Genomic DNA, 14,511 nt, shown 5'->3' with positions numbered 1-14,511 from the left:
GCCAGAGAATGTGGTAAAGGCGGTTAGCTTAGCGGAGTTCAAAAAGGTTTGTCCGGCTTTCTAAAGGAAAAGTCCATAGACCATTATGAAATGCACTAGGGGAAAATCCACTATTTCTGGGATAAGTAATGTAAAATGTTTTGTACTTTTTTGGGATCTTGCCAGGTATTTGTGACCTGGTTTGGCAACTGTTGGAAACAGGATGCTGGGCTTGATGGACCTTTTGTCTTTCCCAGTCTGGCAATACTTATGTACTTATGTTTAGATGCTGGCTCCTGGATCTAATGCAAATTTATCAAGGCCTAGGTTAGACAGCTCTCGTATTATTGTATTAGATGTGTTGCCTCTACACTGTAGAATTCCCTTCCCCCACAACTGATACTGGTGTTATTAATTGAAAAATTCAAGACTAGTCTTGTCTTAGTTATTTAAAAGTGCCTTTTTATTTTGCAGGTTGTTAAAGGTGGAGTAAACAAATAAGTAACCTTTAAGAACTAGTTTCTCAGTAGAGAATCCTAATGTGTCTCTGGCTTTTTGTTTAGTCAACATGAAATACTTGTTGTGATATTCATCATCCTTCCTTGTGTCTTTTAAAATGTGGTTTTTAATAAATGTTTCTGAACTCCACAACCTGGTACAATCAGTGGTGCTCAGTCATCTAGACTACTGCAACACACTATTTGCCGGCTGCAAAGAACAAGTAATCAAGAAACTACAGACAGCCCAGAACACTGCAGCTAGACTCATATTTGGCAAACCAAAATTTGAAAGTGCCAAGCCTTTACGAGAAAAACTACACTGGCTCCCACTTAAGGAACACATCACGTTCAAAATATGCTCACTAGTTCACAAAATCATCCATGGAGACGCACCAGCTTATATGTCTGACCTGATAGACCTACACCTAGGAATGCCAAAAGATCATCCCGCACATTCCTTGATCTACACTTCCCCAGCTGCAAGGGAATGAAATACAAACTAATGCATGCGTCAAACTTTAGCTACCTGAGCACACAGTTATGGAACGCACTGCCGCGCAGCTTAAAATCGATCTACGAAAGAACGAACTTCCGCATATTACTGAAGACCCATCTCTTTAATAAAGCATACCACAAAGATCAACCAATGTGAATATTCACAACTCGCTATCTATGTTTAGAACTGTTTCTCAAATATCTGCTTGTATGCTATAACTTTGTTTACTTATCATCATGCTGACCAATACTCTGTAATACTAAATGTTTATTTACTAACATTCCTCCACTACTCATGATGTATTGTAAGCCACTTTGAGCCTGCAAAGAGGTGGGATAAGGTGGGATACAAATGCAACAAATAAACTCGAGCACAAGAAAAGAGAGAGCATTGAAGGGTGTTTTTGGTGGCCATTACTTCAGCTCGGCGGATTTCGGAAATTCAGGCCTTGTCTTGCCGAGATTCTTTTTCTGAGGCCGGGTTCTCTATTTGGACGGTACCGTCGTTTTTGCCTAAGGTAGTCTGGGCCTTTCATCTCAGACTCTATCTTCCTTAGTTTCGAAGGGAAGATTATCTGTAAGAATTTGTGTTTCTTCGTTTTTTGGATGTGTGGAGAGTGCTCTTCCAATATCTGTAAGTCTCTACTTTTTTTTCGTCACTGATTATCTCTTTGTGCTTTTTTATGTTGCAAAGAGAGGGGAGGCGGCATCCAAGGCTTCCTTTTCTCAGTGGATTAAGGAGACCATTGTGTCGGCATATATTTTGCACGGTCAGATGCCTCTGCCAGCTTTGAAGGCCCATGCTATTTGGGCGCAGGCGACCTCTTTGGCAGAGACTTCTATTATATCTCTGGATGAGATCTGTCGCGCAGCTACTTAGGCTTCCTGTCATACCTTCGCAAAGCATCACAGACTGGATGTAGCTGCTCGAGAAGATTCGCATTTCGGGGCGAAAGTGTTTGCTCAGGGAGCGTCAGCTACCCACCCTACTTAAGGATTGCTTTGGTACATCCCACCAGTTCCTGGATGATTCTGCTGCAGTTGACAAGGAAGATAAAATTTTATGTCTTACCTGATAATTTTCTTTCCTTTAACCGCAGCAGATGAATCCAGGATCCCTCCCTAACTGAGCCAACTTTGTTCGTTTTCCCGTGCGAATTGTGCATTTTTCATTCCGTGTTCTCTCTTACAGATTCAGAGATGTCAACACTGTACGAATTTCCGTTCATAGGACAAGCGGAATCTGCTTCATGTTCCGTTATTTGGTTTTCTGTTTTTTGATAGTGAGGATAGTTACTAAGTTCTACTTGTTTTTTCTTCTTCTTGCCTTGGTTACTGTTTACAAATGACATGTACTAACTGAGAAAGTGACTGGCCGCCTGGCATCACTGCCTTCAGTTCTGTTTATTTCTGTCTCCACCTTCTGGTAGACGGACATAACCCACCAGTTCCTGGATTCATCTGCTGCGGTTAAAGGAAAGAAAATCATCAGGTAAGACATAATTTTACCACAACAAATATGCTCAAATAAATAGAATAATTATATACATTAACATTGTAGATGATGGCAGATAAAGACCTGCATAGTCCACCAGTCTACCCAACAGAATAAACTCCTAGTATATGATAATATATGCATACTTGATCTTGAGCTGTTCTTGCTATTTTCAGGGCATTGGCTGTAAAAGTCTGCCCGGCACTGGCTTAATTTTAAATTACTGAAGTTGCCAAAAGCCTGCTCCAGTCCCAACTATATCTATCTAGCCATGATTGGGGAAACAGACCATAGAAGTCTGCTTGTCAGTAGCCTTACTTCCCAAGTAGTGGATTTGCTGCTTAAACATGGTTACATAAATACATAAGTGTTGCCATGCTGGTACAGACCGAAGTACATCAAGCCCAGTATTCTGTTTCCAAAAGTGTCCAATATAGGTCACAAGTACCTGGCAAGATTCTCTTCTCTTTCTATATAGGAATCCTTTTTGCTTATCCTATGCATCCTCAAACTCCGCCACCATCTCCATCTCTACTGCCTCCCACAGGAGGGCATTCCAGGCATCCACCACCCTCTCTGTGAAAGACTACCTCCAAACATTACTCCCAAGTTGATCCCCCTACAACCCAAATTCATGATCTCTAGGTCTACCGCTTATCCCTCTCTGGAAAAGGTTTGTTTTTCACATCAATAGCTTTCAAACATTCAAATGTACGTATCATATCACCCCCATCCTTCCCTTCTTCTAGGGTGTACATATTTGGGTCCTCATTGCTTTTATCTGAATCACTTAATCTTTTTATGTCCTTAGCAAGATATGGCTTCTAAAAGTGAGCAAAATGCTCCCAAGTGGGGCCTCACCAACAACTTGTCCAGGGACATCAAGACTTCCTTTCTTCTGCTGGTTATACTTCTCTCTAGGTAGCCTAGCATCCTTCTAGCTACAGGCACTGCTTTCTCACGTTGTTTCACCGCCTTGAGATTCTCGGGCACTGCCATCTCAAGGTGTCTCTTCTGAACTGTGCTTATTGGTTTCTTTCCTCCAATCTTGTACATCTCTTTTGAGTTTCTGCAACCTAAGTGCATCACTCTGCACTTGGGTTGAGAATGTCTTTGGTCAGTCTTAGAACAAAATAACTTTAGAAAGTCAACGAAATATGACCAAATTTAGCATTGGGAAAAGCCATGAAAAGACACATCATTTCAAAATGGGTCAGATCAGACCGTGGATTCCAGAGAAATAAATTCTTACCAAAAAACTTGGTGCATTTCTATCATAGAAGCAGTTCCAGCTTTTGCAGCATAGAAACTTTCATACCGTGAAACAGCAGTCAGGGAATTGCTCCTTTTTTTCACGGAGAGAGTTGTGGATACTTGGAATGCCCTCCCGCAGGAGGTGGTGGAGATGAAAACGGTAACAGAATTCAAAAATGCGTGGGATGAACATGAAGGAATGGATCCTCAGAAGCTTAGCGAAGATTGGGTAACAGCACCGGTGGTTGGGAGGCGGGGCTAGTACTGGGCAGACTTCTACGGTCTGTACCCTGAAAATGGTAGATACAAATCAAGGTCAGATATAAGTAGCGCATATGAGTTTATCTTGTTGGATAGACTGGATGGACCGTACAGGTGTTTTTCTGCCGTCACCTACTGTTGTGTTTTAAACTATCTGTCTCCTTTTTCTCAACTCTCCTGTCACAAACAAAAACAGAGCCAACACACCCACACAATGTACCGTGCACACACAAAGACAGGGATTGGAAATAATTTCCTGTCCTGAATGAGCTGACTTTCACTGATTTTTGATGTTTCATTTTCTTAGTTGTTAAATCGTTTGTGACTTCTACTTACTGAATCATGCAGTTTTCTTATTGCTTGCTATGTATACTGCCGACTGAATTGATACAGAAACACTGCAAAAAATTTGTTCTATTGTGCAATATAGAAAACAACTGAAAAGCATATATGTTTACTGGGGCATTTGCTGATATTTAGGTTTACACTATTTTTTAGAGTATTTGCTACGATGAATTTTGTGCTTAATTGCTGCTTGTATATTTTATTTTTATACTTTTTTGTGGTCAACATGTTAACTTATGTTTTGTTTGATTTTATTGTGTATGTTACTTTGGAAACCACGTAGAATTGTGAAAGAGACAGTACTTGTGGATCCTGGAGAGGGGGGGCGTCTTTAAGGTTCTCAAGTAGTGATCCATGGGATCCTTATCCATAGTTGTCATAGATCTTAACAGCAGCACCTCTCTTAGGGGCCCTTTTACTAAGCTGCGGTTAAAGGGGCCCTGCGCTACCGGTGGCAGATGTTTTTGCCACATGTTGAAGCCCTTTTTACCGCAGTGGGTAAAAAACCCGAATAAAGAAATGGCGTGTGGTAAGTTTGCACTTACTGTGCATCCATTTTGTGGGGAGCACTTACCGCCACCCATTGAGGTGGCGGTAACTGCTCCCACGCTAACCTGGTAGCGTGGGAGAACTGGTTACCGCCGGGTAACCTCCTGTGGAAATGCCGTGTGTTGGGGGTGAAAATACTGCCAGAGGCTGCGTTAGGCGTGCAGTAGTTCCGATTTGCCACATGGCAAGCCCATTACTACGTGGCAGCCCTTTAGTAAAAGAGCCCCTTATTTTTCCTTAATTTACTAAAATAGTTTAGTTTGTTCCATGAGACCTATAAGCTGAGTCTTAAATACCTAAATATGTATATCTTAAAGGGAAGAATCATGACTTAGAGGGGAGGAGGCAGAGAAGGATATTAATAAAATGGAGAGCAAATTTCAAAGTCATTTCTGTAGGTAAAATACTGCTTTACTCATAGAAACAGGATTTCACAAAATTGCCTGAACTACTTGGAGGTAAACTTATGTATGTTGTGCCTGTATGCTCACAAATGTATTTGTACTTTGAAAAGACACCCCTAGGGGAAGGGCTGAGGGTGGGTAGGGGGTTGAATTCAGCCACATCTCTTGCAGAATAAATAGATGTATACAATTGAAAATTCAAAACACATATACATACTAGGGATGTGCAGCCTAAATATTTTTGTTTCGTTTCCTGTGTTGTCTATGGGAATTTTCTGAAGTTATGCACACTGTTTGTGAATTGTGTGTGCTATTGAGAAATAGTGTGAACTCTTGTAGCATGCCCTGTTCTTGAATAATGCACACACTTTCGAAAGAGGGAAAAGCCTGAATTTTTTTCTCTCATTTCAGGCAAAAAAACATAAAGCAGCATTGTCATTTACTACTACTACTACTACTACTACTATAAATCACTTCTATAGCGCTACCAGTCGTATGCAGCGCTTTACAATTGAACATGAAGAAGACAGTCCCTGCTCAAAAGAGCTTACAATCTAAATCAGGACAAACAGACAGGACCAAAAAGGAGAAGGGAAGCACAGACAGAAGGACACATAAGGATAAGATAAAAGTTACAAGTCAGGAGTCGAAAGCAGCATCAAACAGGTAGGCCTTTAGCCCGGATTTGAAGGCAGCCAGGGATGGAGCTAGACGTAATGGCTCAGGAAGCCTATTCCAGGCATAAGGTGCGGCGAGGTAGAAGGAGCGGAGTCTGGAATTAATGCACTTTCCAAATACAGTGCAATCCGCTTAAGTGCAAGGGTCTGGGACCAGAGAAATACATGCAGTTAACCGGAGCGTGCACTTAACCGTTGTGACCCAAAGAAGCTTGACATCTGATAAACATATGTACAGTACTGTTTATTATATGTACAGTATATAGTCTCCGTTAACTGACGTTAGGCTTACTTGAAGTAATCAGTCATAGTCCTCTGTACGGTCTTGTGTTTGTGAGTTCCATGGACTATGTCTGGCAGACGGTAAAAACTGTCATAGCACTGACATCCAGTGGTCTCCAGATAGGCCCGCACGGTGTTGAGACTCTCCAGCGCTCTTGCAAAAGTGACAGGAGGTTGTTGAATTTCGTCAGCATGTGCCTCGCTGCTCATTTCATCATCTGTTTCATCATCTGCCGTTTCCTACATGTAGGCGCATATCTTGATAATCAGTGCTGTCATCAGCTGTTTGTAGATCGTAATCAACAGCTATGTAGCGATGAAACTCCTCTTCAGTAACACCGACTGGGATGCCAATAGCCTGTTCATCTGACGCGTTTGCAACAGCTGGATCTGTTTCGTCCCTCTCCACATCCTTAGCAAAGCTTGCCCGCTTGTAGCAGTTCACAATGGTTGCCTGTGTTAGATGATTCCAGGCTTCTTTCTGCATATGTAGGGAATCCAACAGTGATAGATTACAAGCCAGTTCAACAGCATGTTTATCCTTGCCAGTCTGGTCATCCATAACGCTCATCAGACGACGTAGCACAAGAGCCCGATAATGTTGTTTGAAATTGGCTATTATGCCCTGATCCATAGGTTGGATCAGAGAGGTAGTGTTTGGTGGCAGGAAGACCACCTTGACGTTAGACAGCCTGATATCATCCCTGTGTGCAGCACAATTATCACAAAGCAACAAAATCTGACGCTTTTGAGCCCGCATTCTAGTGTCTAACTTCTTTAGCCACTGCTTCCAAATTTCCCCCGTCATCCATGAATTTGTGTTAGCCTCGTATGACACAGGAAGTCGCTTAACATTCTTGAAGCAACGGGGCTGTTTGCTCTTTCCAATGACGAGTGGTTCCAACTTCTCACTCCCATCCATATTGCAGCAAAGGAGGATCGTCAGTCGGTCCTTTGACATTTTACTTCCTGTAGTTTCAGCTTGTTTGAATGCAAGTGTTCCATCAGGAATCGCTCGCCAGTAGAGACCATTTTCATCAGCATTGAAAATGTCACAAGGTGCAAACTCGTTCAAGATGGTAGGAATAACTGAAACAACCCAATTTTCAGCACCAAAGTCGTCAGCGTCTTGTTTTTCACCATGTTGTTTCTTGAATTTTATCTTGTTCCTCTCCTTCCATCTTTCCAACCATCCAACAGTGGCTTTGAATTCAGTTAGTCCAAGACTTAAAGCTAGCTGATTAGCTTTCTCCATAAGCAGTGGACCACTGACAGGAAACTATCTGCTCCTGACTTGAGAAAATCACCAAAGAAGAGCACCTTCTTCATCTTCAGCTTTTCCCGCCCATTTTTGTTTCCATTGTGGATTTGCATTGTTTTGCCAGTCTTCCAGAAGCTGATCTTTCTGCTTCAAGATGTCACGGTCCCAGGCTTTAAACAGTCACGGACTCTGGAACAATGTGATCCCTTGGTCTACTGTTGTTGAGCGGCAGCAGGAGGCAAACCCCCCAACCAGGACTGGACTAACAAGCAAGGATGGAGCTGGATTGTGGAACGGTCTTGGCTTGGCTTGACTGGAGGCTGGAATGGACTTGGCTTGGCTTGACTGGAGGCTGGAATGGACTTGGCTTGGCAAGAACCGGATGCTGGAACGGACTTGGCTTGGCAGGCAGTTCTGGAACAGACAGGACTAGAGCTGAAGCTGTAGATAGACAATGCTGGAACAACAGGATTCAGGATACTTAAGCAGGATTCAGGATTCTCAAACAAGCTTGGCTGGAACAGGATTCTCAAACTGGGCAGACATAAGCAGGGTCAGAACTAAAGCTGAAGGCTTGTAGGGCAGACACAAGCAGGATGGGAACTGAAGCTAAAGGCAAACAGGACAGACACAAAGCTGACCCACACAGACAAACAGAACTAAGGCTGAAGCTGAAGGTAGAGGGGACTAGAACAAGCAAGGCAGACTAGGAAGGGCACAAAACTGACCCACACAGACAGACAAAGAACAGAAGCAGAAGTGCACACAGTCACCCTAAACAAGAAATCAAGACAGAAGTGCCCACGGGCACACAGACTAGAACAATGCAGAAGTGCTACACTGCACATGGACTAACCTGGAGACCTTTGGCATTGCAAAGGCCGTGAATGAAAGTCCACCACTTCTTTATAAACAGGATAGAGGCAGGAAACACACTGAACACCAAATTGAGGCTTGAAACACGCAGGAAAGAAACAATAATGCAGACAGGAGCCAGCTCAGAAGCTGACCATCGGAAATAAGGTGAGTCAAAGAGGGGTCACTGCCACAATCGTGACACAAGATGCATGAAAATTGACTAGGATTGACACCATATTCTTTAGCAATAGATGCTTGACTTTGTTTGTTTTCTAATTTTTTAAGAACTTCTATTTGTTCAGCCAGTGTTAGTCTTACAGTTGCACGACAACGACTCCAGTGTACACTCTAACAATGTTCTTTCGCTTATTCTGCCTGTGGGAGTTAACCAACGAGATTTCAAATTTACAGCCCCTTTGTCACGTGCCAATCGGCTTCCATATTCCGTGCGTGCGCTTATGCAGAGTCTTTGCTGCAGAGGAGCGGTCTTAAACCATGCATATAAGCGAATCTTGCACTTATCAGTGGTGTGCTAAACCAACGTTTGTCCCCATAGTAATTGATGGCACTAAAAACGGGACTGAAGTTCGACATGCAGTTAATCAGAGCATGTGCTTATCCGACGTGCACTTAAATGGAGTGCACTGTGCATACAATTTAATAGGTTTAAATATGCGCACAAAGTTCTCTTGGGTTAATTTTATAAGTGAAAGTACATGTATGTGCATCACTTCAAAATTCTGCTAAATTCATGGAGTAAAAAGTACGTGCATATTTTTCACAACTGTGGGTACCTGCAAAACCATTTTCATAAAGTACAGGTTGCAAGAATTTTTTTCAAGGAAAAGAAATTCCAGAACAAGGGGATCATGTGATGACAAATGAAGAGGTAGATTCTGTGTGGTAGATATATGAAAGAATGTGGATGGCAGAGAGAGAAAACACCTTTTGTTGGAGCTCAGCAAATCTGTGGGAGAAGCAAAGATGATTCCTGTTAATGTGAATGTTTTGTGGATATCAAGGGTTATTTTTTAAAAATGTTTCTATGCATTACATCTGTATTTTTGTTTCTTTTCTCGTTTATAACATGTAAATTACACTAGGTCAAATTAAAATAAATAGTCTTAGAATCAGTAGAACTGCAGGAGGAAGGGAAAATGGGCTGACTAGAAGGACCTTATAGTATTTCTTTGCCAATATATTCTACATTTCTTTGTTAATCTTATAATATTACTTGATTTCAACAGAGAGAGCTCGATTCCACAGCAACAATATTGGCTAACCGACAAGATGAAAGTGAACAGTCTAGAAAAAAGCTTATTGATCAAAGCCGTGAATTCAAGAAAAACACTCCTGAGGTGAGTTAAGGAAATACCTACTGAGATGTATTTGACAGCTCTAATATTTTTATGTGAATTTAAAACAATTTTCATTGTGTTGGCACTTGTAATTAACAACAAAACTGCAAAATTATTTGATTTGTAACATAATGAAAACTCACAATTCCTTAGCACTAGCAGCAGATGAATCCAGAGACTAGTGGGTTGTGACCATTTACTAGGATGTGGAGATAGAGAACACTGAACTGAAGTGCCTCATGTGATGGATAGCTCCTGGTCATTCAGCATTCTCTATTTCCAGCAGGTGAGTAGACTGCTCTTTACCAGGTCCTGATTTCTTCTGCTGGTAACTCCTTGCCTTTGGGGTTCAGTGTAGCTGGCGGGGGTGTGGCTGAGTGGTGCCGTCTTTGGGGAGTACAGCTCACCCCAGGTCCCTCCTGCACCTGGCACTGATTCCTCTCCTTGACTCTTTCTTCTCATCACTTGTTTAAAAAAAAAAAAAAAAAGCTACGGTTCGTGCCGGTTGACTGGGTTCTCCCTTGGTCCCGGCTGTCGGTAGAGACATTGATAGTGTGCAATCGTGCTGGAGAGAATTGAGTGCAGCAGCTTTCTGACTTCCAGGCAGGAGCTCCTCATTCTGTGAGTGAATATTGTCACGGTAGTGGTTATTGTGACAGCAGTCTCGATCCCTGAGCGCTTCTTACGACTGAGGAGCCGGTTAAGTGCTGCTCCCGCTGTGGGAAGCGGCGAGCAGTGTCGGGTCTTTGTCTTGGGGGCTGCACTGTTCCTGCATAAGTGGAGGGAGCTGGCTTCCCGCGTGCCATTTCCCCCTTTTTGGGTGGCATGTCGGCAGCCATTTTGAGCCGTGAGTCAGAGCCAGCTTTGAATTTTTCTGACGCACCTAGCATGGCCAGCCTATCTCCTGCTTCTGCAGCCTTACAGTTGGAAGGGTGGCGGGCGAAAGGGTTGGATCCCTTTTCTTCCAAATTCAATTTGCTTTTGTACCACGCCTATCTTTTGAAGTTGTCAGGTCTACCTGGAGCCCCGGTGGGTGTTCTCGCCAGGTTTCAGGGGTGGATTCCGCTGCCTAAAAGGTGGCATTGTGATTCTATATCAGAGACAGGTTTGGTAGTTCCTCTTCCCCCTTCCGAAACTAAAAGGGCTCCTTTGGACCCTTCTATTGCCTCCCAGTTGGAGGGAGACTAGAAGGAGGGGAAAATTCTCCAAGAGGAGGTGGATGGATCTGTCCATGGTGCAGGTCTTCCATTGGAAGGAATTGGCATATTTTATTACTAAGGCCCTCCAGGTTTAAAATATTGTGGAACCGGACTTCTCTATCTTGGTTGCGACCAATCCTAAGATGTCCAGCACTCGGTGGCCCCCTTGGGCTTTTCCGGTGCATGCGGCTATGCATGAAATGATTTTAGCACAGTGTTCCATGCCCGATGTGCCTTTGCGAGTGGCCAAAGCTATGGGCCCGTCTGTATCCGCTGGAGCAGGCAAAATTAGAGAAGCTGATTTTGCCTAGGGTGGACTCCTTGGTGGCGGTGGTCACTGTTGCTGGTAGAGGGCGGCATAGCCTTAAAAGATGTTCAGAATAGAAAGTCCGAGGCCCTGCTCGGGCTTTCTTTTGAGGTGTCTCTGCTGTCCTTGCAGGCAGCTGTTTGCAGTTCGTATACTGCCACTGTCTCAGTTGGGTCCAGCAGTTTGGCAGATTCTTTCCAAGACACCAAGGCCTTGGCCCCTTTGGAGCTACCCGATATGGAATTGGGGCTCACCTGTGTGTCGGATTTCCTGTATGATCTCATTCGCGCGTTGGCGAAGATGGCTGTGATGGTCACTGCTTGCCGCTCTTTGTGGCTGTGCCACTGGGTGGCAGACACGGTGTCGAAACAGTGTTTGATGAAACTGCCATTTAAAGGCTGTTTGCTTTTTGGGGAGGACTTGGAGAAATTGGTAAAGGACCTAGTGACTTGAAGTCTCATCTGCCTGAGGATAGGGCGAAGCCTTCCCCTAAGACAGGGACATTCTGTCCTCGTTTCTGGCAGGGCTGTGGAGTTGGAGTTGGCAGCAATTTTGGGTACATTGAGTCGGAGTTGGAGTCGGCAAAAATGTACCGACTCCGACTCCTCATACATTTGAATAAAGTATTTTTCTGCTGTGAATAAAGCTTAGTACCTATTTGTTTCACTAGTGTGAAGTCCAGCTGAACTATTTTGCTGGAGTGCTTCCCTCTGCTCAGTCTCCCTTTGCATTTCCTGACCTGCTGTAGAGCACCTCCTCTCTGACCCCACAGTGAACTTAAGCTCCAAGAGAAGATCATTCAGCACACACAGATAAGGCAGCAGAGAGACTCCACCCAACTTCCTCTCTCTCTCTGCAAGAAGAGCTTTATATTTTAGTGGAAGTGGCACACCATTCACAATGGCAAAAAGAATGTCAGGAAACATGACAAAGTCTGCTGTTTATGAACACTTTACAATATCAACAGATGGGAAACATTATGTATGTCAATGTATTATAGAAGATGATGATGGTGAAAAAGCATGTGATGCAAAAATTAGCAGTTTCAGTGGTTATGAAAAAAAATGCACCTACAAGAGCATCAAATTTAAAAAGACACTTGCAGCGTTTCCATCCTAAAGTGTTAGAAGCTGTGAATGAGAAAGATAGCAATGAAAAACATTCCATCTACTTCAGGGTCAATAAAAGATCAGAAATCTACTGGAGGCCAGACACAACTATCAAGATTTTTTACAGCTGACAAAGTTACTATAACAATGACACCAGAACAATTCAAAAACCACATCATTGAAATGGCAGTAAAGAATAGTATACCACTATCTTTTTTTTTTTCACAACCAGCCCTTTTAGGCTTAAATGGAGAAATGGCTAAAAAGCTTGGAGTTTCTCTAGAACGAGAAAGTATAAGGAATCTTATACTTGAAGAGGCCAAATGTAAGAAGGAAGAACTAAGAAAAAGTCTGAAGGGACGTTTTGTCTTTATTAAAATGGATGCATGCACACGTCACAGAGTCAATTATTTTGCAATTAATGTTAGATTTGCTGATGAAAACAAAAAAACAATAACCCGGACATTAGGAGTAAAGGACACTCAGGCACATCATACCAGTGAGTATCTGCAGAAGTTAGTGGAAGGTGTTTTAGAAGATTTTGAAATTAAAAAGGAACACATTCTATGTATTGTAACTGATAATGCTTCAAATATGTTAAGCACAATTGAAAAAATGAAGGAAGTTGATAAAGAAAGCAGCATACAAATATCAGAAGATGACAGTTCTGCAATTCAAGAAAGCTGTGAAAGTTTGGATGATATTGCTGAAGAAGCATCTAAGCTTATTACCATTCAACATATGCGTTGTGCTGTTTATACTCTGCAACTAGCAATAAGAGATGGATTGAAGGATCGTCATGCGGCTACACTAATTAGCAAGTTGAGGCAAGTAGCTGTTGCAGCCAGGATCCCTAAAACAGATGCTATTCTGAAGAGACGTGCTGGAAAAGGAGCCATTTTGGATCAAGCAACACGCTGGGGAAGCACTTGATGATAAAGCGTTTGCTTGAACTAAAAGACTTCCTTGAAGAACTGGACAATGTAAATGTTTCATTAAAAGAAAACCAGTGGGCTCAAGTTACAGAATTAGGCTACTTTCTTACCCTTTTGCTGTTACCAAGAAGCTGCAATATGAAGATTTAACACCAGGTAAATTCTTCTTGGAATGGAAGGGCTTGATATATAACCTTAACAAAAGTGGGGGGTTAATTGCTGATGGCATTGTATCTTCAATGAGGAAAAGAGAGGAGCTCTTGCTGGATAATCAAATTCTCTTAGCTGCTATTTATGTTGATCCAATGAGCCGAATTTTGTTGAGCAGTGACCAAATTGCCACAGGAAAACAGGCACTCTATGACATAGCAGTTCGCATGAAAGGGTTGCTACATGAAACTCATAAACCACTGGATGAAGCTAAAGCTATAAATACCGGTGGTAATGGTAACTCAGGTTCATCCTCTTCAAATGGAGAAGAGAATTTTCAAGCCTATTTGGACAAAATGGAAGCTTCAAAAGCAAAGCGATGTCGGTTAAGCATGGAAAAGCAACCTGTAAATGTCCATATAAAGAAATTCATGCAAGAGTCTTTTTTTTAAAGGATTAAAAGAAGTGGAAAAGTTTGACAGCTCATCAAAACTGACTATAGAAGAAGCCATCATTGTTTATCCAGAGATTGTCAGTGATGCAGCTAGAACCGTAACAGCAATGCCACCCACCCAAGTCAGTGTTGAAAGACTGTTTTCAGCACTGAAAATAATCAAATCAGATTTAAGGGCTTCTATGAAGGAGGATCTGGCAGAAGCAATTCTGTTTCTAAGAACAATATATTAGTTAATTTTGGATTATGTTTAACAGCTATTCTACAGCTATATATGCCAAGTTTAAGTTGTTTTAGGTTTTCCAAATGTTTTTGGTTTATGTAGGTTAACTTTGATTTTGTTCTAATTTCCAAAGGATGTTGTTCTAGAATTTCCAAAGGTTGTGGTTGTTCCAGATTTTTATACTTGCTAATGCTATGATGACTTTATACTTGATAAAAAAAACAATAAACATAACGTTTTTTTTATGTGTGTTTTTTTGTTTAAACTTTAGGATTAATGAATATTTATAGTTTCTTTAATCAATAAAATAAAAAGTCACAATGACATAGATTTTAAACCCAAACATTAACATGCAGCCTTGCATGCTGCACTCTTTCAGTCAACATGCAAAAAAAATACATATTAAAAACTGAGAA

The 14,511-nt window shown here is 42.1% G+C and overlaps 1 protein-coding gene across 1 annotated transcript in view; it reads left to right on the top strand.

Moving 5' to 3' along the window:
- Nucleotides 1-14,511, top strand: part of CUX1 (cut like homeobox 1) — an 804,986-nt gene that overhangs the window by 59,515 nt on the left and 730,960 nt on the right. The window contains 1 exon segment of the mRNA XM_030186246.1: nt 9,608-9,718. Within this exon segment, the coding sequence (XP_030042106.1) occupies nt 9,608-9,718 (111 nt within the window).

This window comes from Microcaecilia unicolor, chromosome 13 (assembly GCF_901765095.1).
Source record: "Microcaecilia unicolor chromosome 13, aMicUni1.1, whole genome shotgun sequence".
Classification (NCBI taxonomy): Eukaryota; Metazoa; Chordata; class Amphibia; order Gymnophiona; family Siphonopidae; genus Microcaecilia; species Microcaecilia unicolor.
Note: the sequence above shows the minus strand (reverse complement) of the source record. Positions and strands in the feature narration are given on the sequence as shown.